Source organism: Girardinichthys multiradiatus, chromosome Y (genome assembly GCF_021462225.1).
Source record: "Girardinichthys multiradiatus isolate DD_20200921_A chromosome Y, DD_fGirMul_XY1, whole genome shotgun sequence".
Lineage (NCBI taxonomy): Eukaryota > Metazoa > Chordata > Actinopteri > Cyprinodontiformes > Goodeidae > Girardinichthys > Girardinichthys multiradiatus.
Window position 1 is genome coordinate 38,016,247 of NC_061818.1, and position 17,994 is coordinate 38,034,240.

The following is a 17,994-nucleotide window of genomic DNA, read 5'->3' on the forward strand; positions in this document are numbered from 1 at the left end:
TCATCAATCTGTTCAACGGAAATATTTTTCAGGTTTGGGTAAGAATGGAAAAAGAAAATGTTGGATTTCCAGGTTAAATTCCTAATTTGATCGAATACTCGTTATTTCTTATGTTTTATTAAAGATGCACGTTATCAACCATCTATCCATCCAACATTTTTTCCATCCTTCTTTCTTCCAGTCTTTGGTTTTTTGCAGGATTTACTTGGCAGAGAACTCTGGTGATGTTAGGGTAGGAAGTATCTCCTACCCTAGTATATGGGGACTAAATCACTTCCTGTGTTTTAACCTCAATTTCTTTTCCAGAAAAACTCTAAAGGGTCTAAATTTAGTGTAAAATGTCAACTTTACTGCAAAATCTGTTAGTTTAGCTCATTTGGGAGGTTTTAAAGCTCACAGACACAATCATTTCAGTAAACCAGGACTTTAATGAAAATATTTGAGACAATGAGACATTTGTGTAAGGCAGAAGTTTTATTACTTTTTCAGAAACATAAGCATCAGTGAGGGTAAACTCCAAAGAGAAGTGGTCTTCATCACATTCAGCCTATTAGACATACAGTAGATAGAAACCTTTAATATAAAACACGTTGTCTTCAGTGAAGTATTCAAGTCTTTCAAATATCTGCCTCGTCTTCTCATCTGTCAAACTAATCAGTGCCTTTCCTCTAACGTGTTAAAGTCACACCATATTAACGGTTCTGCTTCAGTCTTCAGGAGAGGCTAAAACTGCCCTCCAGCTGGCTGCTCAGCCCGAATATTTACCCCATGTGGGGATTTTTTTAACATGTTGGCATCAACTGATTCTAAAAACTATAGTTTCTTTTTAACAAAACCCAGTTTAAATTATTGAAAAGTAGCTAAAAGAAGTTATTGTAATAATCTTCAACCAGTGGTGTTGCAGCTCTGATAGTAATCTGAAGCTTGAGGAGTAACCGCAACCACAGAGAATCTGAAATCTGAGCCTCAAAAGGCAAAACTTTTGTCTACAGCAGCTGGTCGTTCAAAGTCTCGACCCTTTGTGTTGTTCTATTTGGACAGTTGAGGGCGTGGAGCTAAAACATGAGGTGCAGCTCAGTCAGGAGAGACATTGAACACAGGAATTTGAAGCTCTACTGTTCAAACTGTCAAATTTCATAGTAGGAACATCTAAATGGGTCACAGAAACCTTGAACTTCAACCATTTTCACACAATCACTTCAAATATTTTAACTTTAATCTAAACCTACTCCTGTGCTCCATTTCTCCTTCAAATCAACAATATGTATCAGAACATAAACATTTTATATTTCCTTTATCCAGTGTCTTACCAGCTTCCACACAGTCGGCACAAATTAGCTTAATTTCCTCAGCAGAACTGTGAGTCAGGGTCTTTGTGCTCATTAATTCACTATTCATAAACATCAGTTACACGTCTTTAGTGAAGGATTTAGACATTCACAGCTGGAAAAACAAATCTACCCTAATTAGTTTTTACACAGCAAATGTTTGTTAGAGACCTTTTGTAAAGTTTCTTGCTCCTGAGAAGTGCTCGCCCAATTGCCACACCACAAAAAGGTGGAAATTACCACAGCAATCAGAAAAATAAGGGCGGGAATCGCCATAGTGACAAGAAAAAGGCATCAGGAAATTACCAGGCCAGTTACAAAAAAACAAAAGGGTCCAATCACAATCTGGGCTCCTTTCTAAAAAGGTGTGCAAAAAAATGGCAACCAGACAAAAAATAGTGGCCAGCTGGAGGGTGTCGGTATCGCCATGGCGACTACAAAATAACGGCAGTTACAAAACAAAAAAAGGTCAAAATAACCGTAGGAGGCAGAAAATGAGGGAAACACCATTTGTTGGAGATCCTTTTAAACGTGCGTATTTCCTGTTCAAACAGAGGATTACCATGGCAACTAGGAGAAAAATATAAAACAGAAAAAATTCACCAGAGCAACCAGGAAAAGGCAGAAATCCTCACAACTGCTACAAACAAGAGGGAAAAAACATCCTCACGACGGGAGTCACCATAGCAACCATCAGTTATGTTTCTTTGCTAAATGTTCTAAAGACAGGAAGTTGATGCAAGATGAACGGCCGGCGCTGTCGCCCAGCGGACCAATGAACAGTCATCTGTTTGGACCTAAAACAGTTCGCTGCTGAAGTCCAGTAATCGGTTCCATCTTGCTTCACTATAGCTCCATCTGTCCCATGTGAGTGAAAGGCACTAATGTGCATTCCTATTTATACATGAGCATCAAGATCCTGCTGTTTAAAAAGAACCAATATCCGATTCAGGACTAATAAAGAGCATGGAATGGATTTAAATGAGAAAACCCAAGATAGAGACCATCAGTTTGAAGCTAGCGAAGAAGAAGAATGGGACTCATTTTGACGGGTCCAAAAAAGAAAACAGGGACAGTCAATATGTAAAATATCTCCTTTTCAAGTCCAGTTTCACAGATTCCCCAAAGATTAGAAGCAAACCTTCCTCTGGTTTTAATCAACTGAGGGATTTTGCCTCTCATTCAGTCTGAACACAGAAACATGTCTTCAAATCCAGACTGAAGGAGCTGGAACAAGGACAAAGTCCAGAGTGTAAGTTCAAGACAAGTGCTGAAAATGAAGTCCTGTTAATACATGAACAAAAACTCCACTATCTCCATCCATTTAACCTCAGCCCCCTGGTATTAGTGTGGTCCATCAGGTCCTGAGTCCAGCAGAGAGAACACAGTAAGGTCTGGGCCATCCAGGCCCACTGAGAGGAAGAGGGAGACGGAGAGGATGAGGACGGTTTTATTTCACAGCAGCAGCTTGGATCCTGCACCAAAGTCTAACCTCTTAACCAGGCTGGAGAAGACAGGGAAAGGTTCACTGTGAACTGAACACTGTGGACATCATCTAAAAACTGAAAACAGAGGTCCTCACCCCTTGTTGTAGAGGCCATTGGTAGGATGGGTCTCTGAGGGGTTGTTCTGAACCGGTGTTGATCCAGATCCACTGCTGAGCCGTCTGCGGGTGGTCGTGTGCTCGTTGACATATTCCCGACATGATGCCAGCTTCGACTCCAGGCTCTGGGAAGAGAAGGTTGAGCCATCGCTAATGGTTACAGTACGGCAGGAGAATATGTCCTCAGACTTATATCATATTTAAAGAATCATTTCTGACGAGTGGGAGTGGCTTCAACTGTTTGGAGAACTTTGAACTTGATGCTGTTTTTACACGATGAGCGCAGCTCTGATTGACGTCACTAGGCGGCGCTCTAAACAGGAGTGAATGAAAGATGTAAACTGAGAAACTGTAAACGGACCGTTGGAGAGGAGAATTTGGTGACTACGGTGTTTTTCTGCGGGTAGTTCAGGCAGCTGTGAACACATATGTCTGTGTTTGGACTTGTTAGCGATCATGTTTCCCTCTTTTCTTTAACATCTTCCTCTTTGCTTTAAACATAATAGAAACTGAAGGTTCTTCCTCTAACAAACTTAACTGGTGGATCTGGTCTAGGTGGTGACCTGAGTAAATACAAAAAACCTTTTCACATCATGAAAGAAGTGTGATGAACCACTTTTAGGATCATTTTACCGGTCACACCCAGGTCTGGACTATAGAATCAAGAAATCACTTAAACAGAACCTGTTTGACATCATGAAGCAGGCTAGAAGATCTCAAATCGATGCATGTTGAGCCCCAATGAGATGAGAAACAGTCACTGACATCTATCAGTCAGGAACGGATTACAACGGCATTACAAAGGCTTTTGGACTCGGTAGAACCACAAGAAGCTTTATCTACAAATAGAGAAAACATGGAACAATGGAGAACTTTACTCCAAGAGCTCACCGACAACTCATCCAGGCACATCTAAAGTTCTGCAGGCTTTCTTGCCCTAGTTAGGATCAGAGTTCATGACTCAATAGGAAAAACTTGGAGTGACGAGACAAAGTGGGACTTCGTGGACGTTCTCAGCCGTCTTATATCTGTTCTAAAATTAACAGCTTTTCAGAAGAAGAACAGCCAAACATGGTGTTGGTAGTCTGGGTCTAGGACAATGATCCAAAGCACAGCACCAAGTCCACCTCCAACTGGATCCAAAAAACAAAATGAAAGCTCTGGAGTGGCCCTGTCAAAGTCTGGTCCTGAGTATGATTGAGATGCTGTGGCGAGACCCTAAACAGACTCAAACACCTTTGAATGTGGCTGAATTACAACAATTCTGCCAAGAAGAGTGGGCCCAGATTCTTCAATGGCCAAACTAAAGACTGACTGAGTTTTCACAAACACCCGATGGCAGATGTTGCTGCCACTGGAGACAACCACTAATTAGGTTTAGGGGGAAATTACTTTTCCACATAGGGCCAGATTGGTTTGAAGAACTTTTTTCCCCCATTACTAAATTAATTCATCATTTAAAAAAACAGAAAACACAAAAGTTAGTTTGATGATCTGAAACATTTGAGTGTGAAATCTGTAAGGGGGTAAATACTTTTTCCCAGCACTGTAGCTACTGAACTATAACCAATTCAGTTTTACCAGCGTGAGCTGAAGTTAGAACCAGTTCTTCATAAAGATGAAGTGAAACAACCCTGTTTCTACCTTTAGGTAACTGTTTGTTGCACATGTTGCAGGATACTGTGCTCTGTTAGTCTGAACTCCTGTAATAAATCCATTTTTAGCAGTAAAGAAGCTTATGGAGGCTAACTCCCTGTGCTAACCGGGTCCAATCTGAGCTGAACCAGACACACTCTGAGTCTAACACAGCTTGAAAGGATGGACGATCTTTGCTTTTAATTAGTGCGCTGCGATGTGTGTTGACGCCTTGATGGTAAAACATTTTACTCTTGCTGTGGTTCTTCTTCAGAGCGGAAAATCAACAGTTTAGGTAAAAGATGCATTTCTGCCATCAACAGGACAGAAGTGGAGAAGTGGGATATGAAACCACCGCAATCTGACATTTTTTAATCATAGGAACATTTTTACTGGTTTAATCATGGACAATATGATATGGGACGGTACCAGGCTACAGGATGGAAGACCAATCTAAGCTGAATTCACATCCCCAACATGGAAACACGCTTTGGATCTTACCCCGACTTTCCTCAGCAGCTCACCGACGATGTTCAGAGCTGAGATCCTGGCCGATGTGGTGAGAGGAGTCGCAGAAAGACTTTCAGCTGAGAAACAAACCAACCAGAAAATATGGACTCTCAACTTAAAAATAAATACATTTATCAAATAAACTTCAAGTGTCAGTCTGACCTCTGCTGACGGAGGGAGGCGGGGTGCTGAAGACCCCAGAGGAGGCTGCAGGTCTGGACGGCGTGACGGCAGATGGAAGAGGTTGGTGCGAGGACGAAGCTGTGGTTTTATCCTCTGGTTTCCTGTCTGGGGGGGTGAGAGGCGGGGTGGGTAACCCTGTCGAGGACGAGGAGGATGAAGACTCTTTCATGGCGCTGCTGATGGAAGGCTTCCTGTCTTGTACCTGCTGTTTCTGCTGCACAGCGAGCTCCTGCCGGAGGTCTGTCTCCCACACAAACACACAGAGTGGAAAACATTTCTAATAATCTAAAATATTAAAGCAAAAACAGATGTATGAGGTTTTCCTCAGAACTTTACCCCTGGCTTCATCCTTTAGTCTCTGAACAGACTCCAGGAGATTCTCCTTCTCATCCAGCTCGCTCTCCAGGTAGGCGTTCCTCTCGATGACCTGGTTCATCCTCTGTTCAAAGTCCTCCAGAGACATGATGGTTGCTCTAGAAAATAGAGACACGTCACAGTTGTACGTTTTACTCAAACACTTTATTTAATAAGCATCTGATACAGAAGACATTAAGGTCAGCTCCACAATCCCTGCGCTCCTCCTGACCTCTTGGCCCGTTCCAGGTCATCGTTGGCCTGTTCCAGCTCTCTGATGTACTTATGAAGCTGATCTCTGATGGCCGTGGTTTCGGCCAGGTCTCCCTCCAGGCTGGAGATCTGTCGGCACGCCTCAGAGTGCCGCGTTTCATACTTGTCCTTGTAAGAGATTTTTGCAAAACGAAATGGAGAAAAGGTGAACCAAAACGTGGAGGAAGTAGGACCAAATGTTATCTTCAAACTCCTACTTTTTTCCACAACTCACAGACGTAATAATCAGCTGATGAAAGCCGTTACTTAGCAGATTTACATGGTAGTTCCACAGAAAGTTCAAAATCAAAGAGTTGACTGGTTTAGGCTTAAATTACAGCGGTGTGAAGCTTCAACATGTTTAGCTTAATTCCTCAGAGAGAACATTTACTCCACTGATAACATCCTAAATCTAGATTTCCTGTTTTTCTCTGAAATTGACATCCTAAATAAATATGATAATACAACTGGCAGCTCTTTTAACATGACATCACATTATAACAAACGAGGAGCAAAGTAGCCAGAAGGCTGGTGTTTCTGGTCATCAGCAGCTCTAAAGGAGTGTTTGCTGCGTTAGAGCAGACAGGTGTGTGTTGACACAATGCCTGGGTGGAAAGACAGCAGCAATGATCTTAGATAAGCAACAGTTGCTGCCTACTAATATGAAAGGGTTATAAAATCCTTTCCAAACTTTCTGAGCTCCATCATTCTAGAGAAATATTATTCCCTAAATGTTTAGGACAGCTGCCAGTCATTTCAGGAATGGACGTCCTAGCTAATTCATCCAAAGGTCAGAGCGTGGCGCTCAAAGAAATGACTAAAACCCAAGAGTTCCACCTCAGACTCTACAGGCCTCAGCAGGTTAAAAGGTTAAAGTTCATAACTGAACAATTAGACCATTTAGAACAATTGAACAAATATTTGTTGTTGATTGGAAGTTTCTACGGTTAGAGTATTTTGTATGAAATGTATTATTGGGTCGGTTTCTGTACCAGGCAGCAGAGCGACACCTGGATGCTTTTACCTGAGTGTTATTCAAAATGTTCATCAATGTCCCTCAGCAAATACCATGAAAAGAAAATACACTGCTGAAAAAAATAAAGGGAACACTTAAACAACACAATATAACTCCAAGTAAATCAAACTTGTGTGAAATCAAACTGTCCACTTAGGAAGCAACACTGATTGACAATCAATTTCACATCTTGTTGTACAAATAGAAAAGACAACAGGAGGAAATCTTTGGTGATTATCAGGACACTTAATAAAGAAGAGGTTCTGCTGGTGGGGACCACAGACCACTTCTCAGTACCGATGCTTTCTGGCTGATGTTTTGGTCACTTTTGAATGTTGGTGGTGCCTTCACACTCATGGTAGCATGAGACGGACTCTACAACCCACACAAGTGGCTCAGGTAGTGCAGCTCATCCAGGATGACACATCAATGCGAGCTGTGGCAAGAAGGTTTGCTGTGTCTGTCAGCGTAGTGTCCAGAACCTGGAGGTGCTACCAGGAGACAGGCCAGTACACCAGGAGATGTGGAGGAGGCTGTAGGAGGGCAACAACCCAACAGTAGGACCACTACCTCCACCTTTGTGCAAGGAGGAACAGGAGGAGCACTGCCAGAGTCCTGCAAAATGACCTCCAGCAGGCCACAAATGTGCATGTGTCTGCACAAACGGTTAGAAACCGACTCCATGAGGATGGTATGAGGGCCCGACGTCCACAAATGGTGGTTGTGCTCACAGCCCAACACCAGTGCAGGACGCTTGGCATTTGCCAGAGAACACCAGGATTGACAAATTCGCCACTGGTGCCCTGTGCTCTTCACAGATGAAAGCAGGTTCCCACTGAGCACATGTGACAGACATGACAGAGTCTGGAGACACCATGGAGAGAGATCTGCTGCCTCCAACATCCTTCAGCATGACCGGTTTGGCAGTGGGTCAGTAATGGTGTGGGGTGGCATTTCTTTTCATGTGCTCACCAGAGGTAACCTGACTGCCATTAGGTACCAAGATGAGATCCTCAGACCCCTTGTGAGACCATATGCTGGTGCGGTTGGTCCTGGGTTCCTCCTAAAGCAGGACGATGCTAGACCTCATGTGGTTGGAGTGTGTCAGCAGTTCCTGCAAGATGAAGACATTGAAGCTATGGACTGGTCCGTCCGTTCCCCAGACCTGAATCCGATTGAGCACATCTGGAACATCATGTCTCGCTCCATCCACCAACGTCATGTTGGACCACAGACTGTCCAGGAGTTGGTGAATGGTTTAGTCCAGGTCTGGGAGGAGATCACCATCCACCGTCTCATCAGGAGCATGCCCAGGTGTTGTAGGGAGGTCATACAGACACGTGGAGGTCACACACAATACTGAGCCTCATTTTGACTTGTTTTAAGGACATTACATCAAAGTTGGATCAGCCTCTAGTGTTTTTTTCCACTTTCATTTTGTGTGTGACTCCAAATCCAGGCCTCCATTGGTTCATAAATTTGATTTCCATTGATAATTTTTGTGTGATTTTGTTGTCAGCACATTCAACTTTGTACAGAACAAACTATTCAATGAGAATATTTCATTCATTCAGATCTAGGATGTGTTATTTGAGTGGTCCCTTTATTTTTTTGAGCAGTGTATTTAAATATAAGGTGGTTCTCCAAGTTGTTGAACTATGAGGTGTACTTAGTTCTTTTACTCAAAGCTTTTGGCGTTGACCAACAATGACAGCCTAAAATCTGCTTGTAAAGACACCAAACCCCAAACTTCCTGTTTACTAAGACTGTATATTGAGTGTGTTTGACAGTTAGCTTCCTGATGTTTCTGCAACAAGAACATTAAATACCAAAAATAAAACTCAATGACTCACGTTCACAAGAACTCATTCAGGACACAGATCTTCACTTTCCATAAGCATAATCAAAATTTTTCTCTTCAATGTTTGATCAAAACCCAAACGTTCGAGTCTGTTTACAACAGATACGAGACAAAGGGTTCAGCCTGGATCCGATATCAGACTATCATACACTTATTTCTTAATAAAGCAGTAGTCTCTCACAGAGTCCCAGCTCTGAGTCTGAATCTAAACTGATAAAATCAAAACAGTTGTGGCAGCAAAGTACTGCTATCGCCTCCAGACACAACGAGAGGAGGAGCTGTCAGCTGCCTTTTCAGCCCTGAATCGATCCTCTGTGAAGGCCACTCTGTGTTCAGATAAGTGAACAAACTGTGCTTATTATCAGCTGGCAGATATGAAAATCCCCAGTTAGGACTAATTTACTCAGTGGTCAGTTGGTTTCATGCAAATGAAAATAACTCCTGCAGCTGCATGCATCTCTGATACCGAACATTTTACGTGTCAGGGCTGTAAAATTCTGCGTTACAGATGCAGCTTAGTGTAACTGCAGACTGCCGGTGCAACAGGATCTGTTTCTAATCCTAGGAAAACATTTTAGCATGTATGCATTTATACATCCATTTTAACTCTTTTCTGTGCACAACCATTTCTGCGCACACTCCACTTTCAGAACTCAGTTTCCAGCACCTCCACGTTGGTTACCTTGTAGTTTTCCAGCTCCATTCGCAGACGGTTATTAGATGCAAGAAGCTCACGATTTCTGGCCTCACACTGTTTTAGCTCCGTCTCCAGCTCCACCTCGTAATCCCGACTCATCTGCTGGAACTCCTGCAGCTCCTCCTGAGCTTCCACAGCACTACAAACCAAAGGAAAAAGCTGAGTAAAGGCCGCATCTTTCACATCATTCCATGTATTGTCCTGCCTGCATGTTTTTCTTTGGATTTAATTTCATTATACAAAAAGAAGAAACAAATAAGACCACTTTCCCACACGGCAACAGGGCAGATGAGCCTTTAAACTATTCAAAAATGTGTTTATATAGAAACCAGAAAAGTGTTTTAACAGTTAAAATGTCTCCATATTAACATAACACCAGTGGTTTCAGAATTCATTCCAAACACCTAAAAACTCCTGACAGATGGGATACTTTTGCACACAGACATTAATACTCGGTGGACAGAAGGGCCAAAATACATAAACAACGTAAACATACTCAACCCAGTGTTTGTTTACAAGGAAGAATGTGTGTTGAAAATGTGGGAGCCTCATGCAGCCTTGGAACAATATAGGACTGAAAATGTGTTGGAAAAAAATCATGTTTTTAATTATCTTGTTTTATGGAAAGGTCCTAAATCGGTCCAGGATAATCAGCAGACAGGAACGGCACCATTACAGTGGTTCTTTAACACTCAAAGGAAGAACATGGAGGAACACTGTGGGTGCATCTAGCCAACACTTGATGGTTGAGAGTTTTAAGAAGGACTGACCACACGGTCTTCAAACTGAGGCTGCAACCTCGTCAAAATCACCAAGAAGATGCGTCAGACGCTGCATGGCTTTGCTGTCCTGCAGACATGATGCACATCAGCTGTATTGTGAATAGCAATCACCATGGAAACCCATAAAAGTAACCATGGAAACTTTTTTTTATGAATAAAATAAGTGTTCAAGATTATGTTCAACTTGAAAGTGTGAATATATAACAGCTGAAATACGATGTCTAACCAAATATTGATATTAGAAACATTGTCTGATGCAGACTGTGATTCGACATATTGTGAAGTTCTACTGAACATCGTTAGGATATAAGGGGTCGTGACCTGAATGCACGCTGTCTACTCATCTAATGCTGACAGAGCTGTGCGGAGGCGTGGTCCAGAGTCACAGCGAGATCGCTGCGATCCTTGGTGGAAAGTGCTGCTGATGTACAGAGCATAAAAACGTCGTAGGAGAGTGGAAAACAGAGGAGAGAGAAACCTTTTAGGTGAGAACTAAGAGTCTGTCCTCACTTTAAAAGGCGGTTGTCCACATTTGCTGCAATCAGGATCAGGTGTTTTAAACTTACCTTTATGCATGGAGTTACTAGAACCTTCCCAGAATGACAGACGAGGTAGTAAACAACTGGTATCATAGAAAGAAAAGATAAAGTTGTGTGCCCACTGTTTTGTAGCCTATAATGCTTCCAGATTAGATAAGAAACTAGTTAAAATAAAAGAAAAGGAGGGAACCCACATCTGCTGGTGCCTGTTCGCCTTCTCCTTCCAGTATTCCAGTTCTTCCTCCAGAGATCCAAACTGAGGCAGTTCCTGATCCCCCATCTCCAGCTCAGTCACGGCTCTTCTGTCCTACAACGACCCCTCTTCGTGGAAAAAACAGAGATACTTCAGAGAAATCTGGGAATGTTCTTGAATCTGATCTCACAGATTTTGGTCACGGTGGGTTTAGTTACTGTGGGTTAACCACTGAATGGTTTCTGTATCCTGGGACAAACAGACATTCCCAGGTCCATCAAACATCTTCACTTCAAATCACCTCATAGAGTTTAGAGAAGGTTGGGTGGAGGCCAAATACCTGGACCTCAGCCAGCATTTCTACATAAACTCATACATTCACATCAACTCCAAACAGCAGACATATCGGACTTTCCTAGTGGTAAGAGAGGCTTTTCCACATTTATCATCTAATGGGAGGAATTATGAAGGATTCTGAAGAGGAAGGAAAATTAAATCTGTTACTTAAATATTTTATTTTTCAATAAAAATCTGGAAAGTGTGGCAAACATTTGTTTTCAGGTCCTTTTACTCTGACATCCTAAAACAAAATGCAGTGCAACTGATTACCTTCAGAAGTTACCTAATTAGTGAAAACAATCAATCTGTGTCTAATTTAATTTTAAAAAAAAGTTTTTGTCGATTTCACAGCAAAGTTTTAGATTTTAAACGTGACAAAAAAATCTGAATAATGGGTTTGAATACTTTTGAAAGACAGTGTAAAAGGTTTAGTATATACACTACTGGTCAAAAGTTTTAGAACCACTTTCTGATTTTCTGGTTATCTTTACGTTTATTTTTATTTCCATTGTATGTAGATTCTCACTGAGGCATCATATGGAATTATGTAACAAACAAAAATGTTTAAACAACTTTAAATATATATATATATATATATATAAGATTCTTTAAAGTAGACGCCCTTTGCTGTGATGACTGAAATATTAACCTTTGTCTGTCTCTCAATGAACCTCTGTGAAGTTCTTTCAAGACTCTCTGGAAACCATCTCAGGCGACCACCTCATGAAGCTCATGGAGAGAACGTTAAGAGAGCAAAGCAGTCATCAGAGCAAAGGGAGGCTGTTTGGAAGAATCTAAAATATAAAAATGTTCAGAGTTATTTTACACTTTTTGTTTACTACATAATTCCATGTGTTCATTCATATTTCTGTTGCCTTTGGTGAGAATCTACAATGTAAATAGTCATGAAAATAAAGAGACTCATTAAGTGAGAAAGTGTAGCTAAACCTTTGAGAAATAAAGAAGGTAAAGCAAATATTAATAATGCAAAGAGTAAATGAAATTAAAGTCCTTGGTGAGATCTTAGACCACAACATCTGCTGGAAGCAACACGTGGAATAAAGCATTAAACTGTAGATTGACTTTAACATGTCTGAGTTACTGCAAAGAGTCGCAGCGAAAATGTTTTCAACTCATTAGATTCACCAATAAAACGATGGAATAGCAGAACAGATGAATATATGCGAAGGAAAATAAAGTGTCTCAAAAGTGTACACATTAATGATACAGGCAGGTTTTTGTGATGATAATTAATGAGAGCATTAGAAATTATTTAAAAACATTTCATAAATACCTTACATTTATCCAGAACAACTCAACTGAAAAACAAACTAAAGTTAGGAAAAATAAAATAAAATAAAAGGGAAAATGTGCAATAACCCAGTTAAATGAGTGCACATACTTAATTACTGCTGAACCACCTTTGATTTAACTTCAGCAATTGGTTTTCTATCAGTACCCACATCTTTCCTTAGTGACATCTGCCCACTCTGCCTCGGAAAGGTTTTCCAAACCTCACCGATTATCAGGACATCTCCTGTCCACATTTCTCCTCAGGTTACCACATAGATATTCTGTCAGATATACAGGGGTTGGAGAATGAAACTGAAACATCTGTCATTTTAATGTGGGAGGTTTCATGGCTAAATTGGACCAGCCTGGTAGCCAGTCTTCATTGATTGCACATTGCACCAGTAAGAGCAGAGTGTGAAGGTTCAATTAGCAGGGTAAGAGCACAGTTTTGCTCAAAATATTGAAATGCACACAACATTATGGGTGACATACCAGAGTTCAAAAGAGGACAAATTGTTGGTGCACGTCTTGCTGGCGCATCTGTGACCAAGACAGCAAGTCTTTGTGATGTATCAAGAGCCACGGTATCCAGGGTAATGTCAGCATACCACCAAGAAGGACGAACCACATCCAACAGGATTAACTGTGGACGCAAGAGGAAGCTGTCTGAAAGGGATGTTCGGGTGTTAACCCGGATTGTATCCAAAAAACATAAAACCACGGCTGCCCAAATCACGGCAGAATTAAATGTGCACCTCAACTCTCCTGTTTCCACCAGAACTGTCCGTCAGGAGCTCCACAGGGTCAATATACACGGCCGGGCTGCTATAGCCAAACCTTTGGTCACTCATGCCAATGCCAAACGTTGGTTTCAATGGTGCAAGGAGCGCTAATCTTGGGCTGTGGACAATGTGAAACATGTATTGTTCTCTGATGAGTCCACCTTTACTGTTCTCCCCACATCCAGGAGAGTTATGGTGTGGAGAAGCCCCAAAGAAGCGTACCACCCAGACTGTTGCATGCCCAGAGTGAAGCATGGGGGTGGATCAGTGATGGTTTGGGCTGCCATATCATGGCATTCCCTTGGCCCAATACTTGTGCTAGATGGGTGCGTCACTGCCAAGGACTACCGAACCATTCTTGAGGACAATGTGCATCCAATGGTTCAAACATTGTATCCTGAAGGCGGTGCCGTGTATCAGGATGACAATGCACCAATACACACAGCAAGACTGGTGAAAGATTGGTTTGATGAACATGAAAGTGAAGTTGAACATCTCCCATGGCCTGCACAGTCACCAGATCTAAATATTATTGAGCCACTTTGGGGTGTTTTGGAGGAGCGAGTCAGGAAATGTTTTCCTCCACCAGTATCACGTAGTGACCTGGCCACTATCCTGCAAGAAGAATGGCTTAAAATCCCTCTGACCACTGTGCAGGACTTGTATATGTCATTCCCAAGATGAATTGACGCTGTATTGGCCACAAAAGGAGGCCCTACACCATACTAATAAATTATTGTGGTCTAAAACCAGGTGTTTCAGTTTCATTGTCCAACTCCTGTAGTTCTGAATTCAGGCTAGGCATTCCCAAAACTTTAACTTTCCTCTGATGAAGTCCTTCTTTTGTTGCTTTGAATGTTTGTTTGGACTTCAGCTTTCCAGCAGAAAGGGTTCTTCTCATGCCAAAGATACCACACAGAACCGTGGCCAAAAAAATCTAGTATGGTTCCATCCGATCATACTGCCTTCTCCCACAAGGTTCTGGGAGACCTAAATGTTTTATATAGAAATCTACTTCTTGGTCCATTCATATGGATAATACAGGAGATTGTTGCAGCTTCTTCAGTGTTTCATTGTCAAGTTTGGAGAAAATTTCAGTTTTTGTAATGTTTTTATTGTTCTACATTTTCTAGAATTATTGGTGACTGGTGTGTTTAAACAGCGAGATCAAGTTGATCCTCAGTAATATCTCTGCAAACTATGGATTAACATACGGATGCAAATAACAGGGAAATCCAACTAGGACAGCAGAAGCTTATTTAAGCTTAATAGGATTCTCATAGTTTATGTCAGGAGTCAATTCAAGACTGAATGTTGAAGAGGTGCATCAACCTTGTGTTAGTTTAAGGGTGTACACATTCATGCACAGCGTTTTTCCTCTAAGAAATTAGCTTGTTTTCACTTTGTAAGAACTGGAATGTGACAGGCTCTCTGCAAACATGGGAACTCCCGTTTAAGGTGAAAATGCATCATATTCATTAGATGTCTCATTTATTTTTATCATAAAAATACTGACCTGTTTACAAGAGTGTGGACACTTTTGCGATTCAGTTTTAAAAAAGATATACATTTTAAATAAACAGAACATAAAAGTGCAGAGCAACTGTTTTTCCCCCAGAACCATAATGGCAGAAATACAGAAACATTATTTTACAAAAAAAACAGAAAAAACTAAACAATATTTCCCAAATTAAAACTGAGTCATTCAGTGGGGCAGGAATATATAGGTTTATACTTCCACCTTCTCCTTTATCAGTCTATATAAGAGGGAAAAGATGTTAAAATGTGAAATGGTATTATTATGAATATTTGCACGTTTGGAATAAACACAAATAAAGCAAATGGTTTGTTTCTAAACGTTTTTATCTTATTGTTTGATAATAATAATAATAATAATGAGCATCTAAACATTTTAAGAATATAAACAAATTAGTTTTGTCTCAATATTTTATAGGGTAAATATGAAATAAATATTTAATGAATTGATACAAATGTGTTTTTAATCCATGCATTAATAGAAAACTGGTGAACTTTTCAGTTTATAAGATAAATTAACCACGTACCTTAGTTATACAGATTAGAACTGGCATAAAATGCACGAATATGCGTCATTTTAGCCGAGTTACATCAGAAAATGATAATTCAATAATTTTACCAAATATTTCTATGTGCCAGACCATTTACTGGTTAAGATAACACAAAAACATCATTCTATAATACCAGGATAACTAAACTTTGTTTTAATGTCGAACATTTATTACTTATTGACATTAAAACCACGCAAATAACAGGATTTCCATATAAAGTCAGACCCGGAGGTCTAAAAAACGGAACCAACAGAAGACCTAGCTAAACAGCACGGAAATTCACACCCAGTCTGTTGTTTAAGGTAACCAACATCAGCTCTTATTAAAGTTTGTAACGACTAAATTTATCTATAAAACTTAGGACACGATAACAAGAAATTTGAAGAAGTAAAACCAGAGTTACCGCTATCTTATTCGGCTAACGGAGTTTAACCGTTTAAATCCCAGCGAAGACCAACATTTGACCCGTTTACTCCTTTAACTCTAACTTAACAAACTAAAACCTCCCCCCAAATCTTTGAAAAAAATCACTTTCAATATAAACTAAAAGTTCTGGAAAACCTTAAAGACAAGTACATGGATTTAAATCAATAAAAGGACTTGCCTTCAGTTGGAAGTCAGAAAGTTACTCGCCGCTTCGGGAAGGCGTCGAACAATACATGTTGCCATTCATTTTGTCCACGCCAACTGGCCAATCACAAGTTAGATGACGTTCTTGTTCTTTGTCACCATTGGACGCTTTTGTCTCAATCATAAAAACTGGGCGGGATACAGGGGCTATTGTCCAATCAGAGTGGCGAGAAAAGACAGAGGGGTGTTTGCATTAATCCGCACAGTTTTGATGGATTACCGCAAGGTGGTGCTGCTTTCACTTGTAGTAGGAAACTTCACAATGCTTAATATCATTTGGCATTTTTTTCTAAAAATCGATTAATAATATAAAAAGGAAAGAAGTTTAGTTCCAAAAAACCTGTAAAACAATGCTTTTTTTAGTGATCACCTAAGTTAATTAATTTAATTAGTCATCGGCTTAGGTTTTAAAATTCTTAGGAGTTAAGGAAATATAAAACTTTAAGTAATAAGCTTGTTAAACGTTGGAAATTACAAAAAAATTAACTTACATGAAATTTCATGAAACACATTATCCTGCCTTCTCGATAGTCTGGCTGGGTCCTTGTTATGGTTTGGAGTTCATCCCACTTTTTTGCCAAAGATCTCACCTTGTCCTTTATGATCAAAAGAAGAGATAGTTCGAAAGGCTTTTTCTATTTTATTTGCTTTTTTTATTCTGTATTTTTTTATTACGTTTTCTCAGTTTGAGGTCCCAGCATAACTTTGCCTGGGTATTTGAATTGCTCTTCTTGCAGAAGTTCATTTTAAATAAATTAACTTAGCACAGATCTAAATTGGAGCCAAGTAAGTTGCACAGTGCATACATTCTTAGTCGCTTACATTTAAAACAGGTGCCTTTTAGAAAGTGGATAGAAAAATATAAAAGATGGACTACCTCCTAATTGTTCAACTTTCCATAAAACATCAACACAGTTGCGTATTGAGTGGATGATGACCCTAAACACACATCAAAATGGGTTTTGCATTATATAAATTAGGCATATATAAGTGATCTTAACACTATTGAAATATTGTGGACAATTTTAATAACTGGGGCTGTGCCAGGAAAACAGAAAACCCAGCAGAGGGTTTGAATATCCAGCAAGAATAATCTCATAGGCTTGTTGATGGCTGAAAAAACCATGTGGGCAAAGTGCAATTTGCTAAAGGAAGCTTAAATAAATATCAGCAGGAGTATGTGTTTTGAATCTGTTTGTATGAGAAACAAATCCATAATAAATTAGGACTAATGGACCCAATTCTGGTTTTGAAAAAAAAAAAATAGAAGTTGTCTGCTGTACAATCAATCCACCCTGGAAAAAGAACAGTTCAAATAGAATAGAAATAGAAATATGCTTTATAGTCCCACAGTGGGGAAACTCAGGTGTGTCAACAGCAACGTAAAATCAATAGTAAGTGTAGACTGTACAGGTAAGAAAAAAAATTTAAAACATAAGAAAAGGAAATACCGGCATTCTCAGATTAAATCAAAAGGGGGAAAAATGTGATTTGAAAGTTTACAAAAATTGCATTTGTAATTGTGCATGAGAAAAACTAGCTGTGCAAATAACAGCAGAGATGTAAACACAGCAGTGATGGTAATAAAGTCATATTTTAATTCTAAATACATAATTAAAAGCCTAAAAGTAATTTGATTCATGTCCATGATGGGGGATTTTAAACTTCTCAGAAAATCAGCATCAGAACTAACTAGTTCAATATTTCTACAATATAATCAAAGGTTCTATCATCAAATTCCATGAAGTATTTAGATTAATTCAGTGATAGTTGTAGGAAAAAGGACTCAGACTTTTCAATACATTCTCCAGGAATAAAAAGTGCAGCTTGGGGTCCGTTTGGTTCTTCTGCTCTTCAACTTTGTAGCTGTTTGTTGACGGATGCTTGTTAACCTTTACTTCACAGCATCTT

At 40.1% G+C, this 17,994-nt stretch overlaps 1 protein-coding gene across 1 annotated transcript; it reads right to left on the reverse strand.

Annotated features, from left to right (window-relative positions):
* Nucleotides 1–459: 459 nt before the first annotated feature.
* LOC124864260 (nuclear distribution protein nudE homolog 1-like) lies at nucleotides 460–16,203 on the reverse strand. Its single transcript, XM_047358957.1, has 9 exons — nucleotides 16,058–16,203; nucleotides 10,954–11,080; nucleotides 9,424–9,577; nucleotides 5,846–5,994; nucleotides 5,596–5,732; nucleotides 5,239–5,499; nucleotides 5,068–5,153; nucleotides 2,911–3,056; nucleotides 460–2,832 (listed from the first exon to the last, which is right to left on the reverse strand). Exons 2-9 carry the CDS (start codon nucleotides 11,037–11,039, stop codon nucleotides 2,784–2,786), a joined length of 1,068 nt encoding a protein of 355 aa, XP_047214913.1. The 5' UTR covers nucleotides 11,040–11,080; nucleotides 16,058–16,203; the 3' UTR covers nucleotides 460–2,783.
* Nucleotides 16,204–17,994: the final 1,791 nt, after the last annotated feature.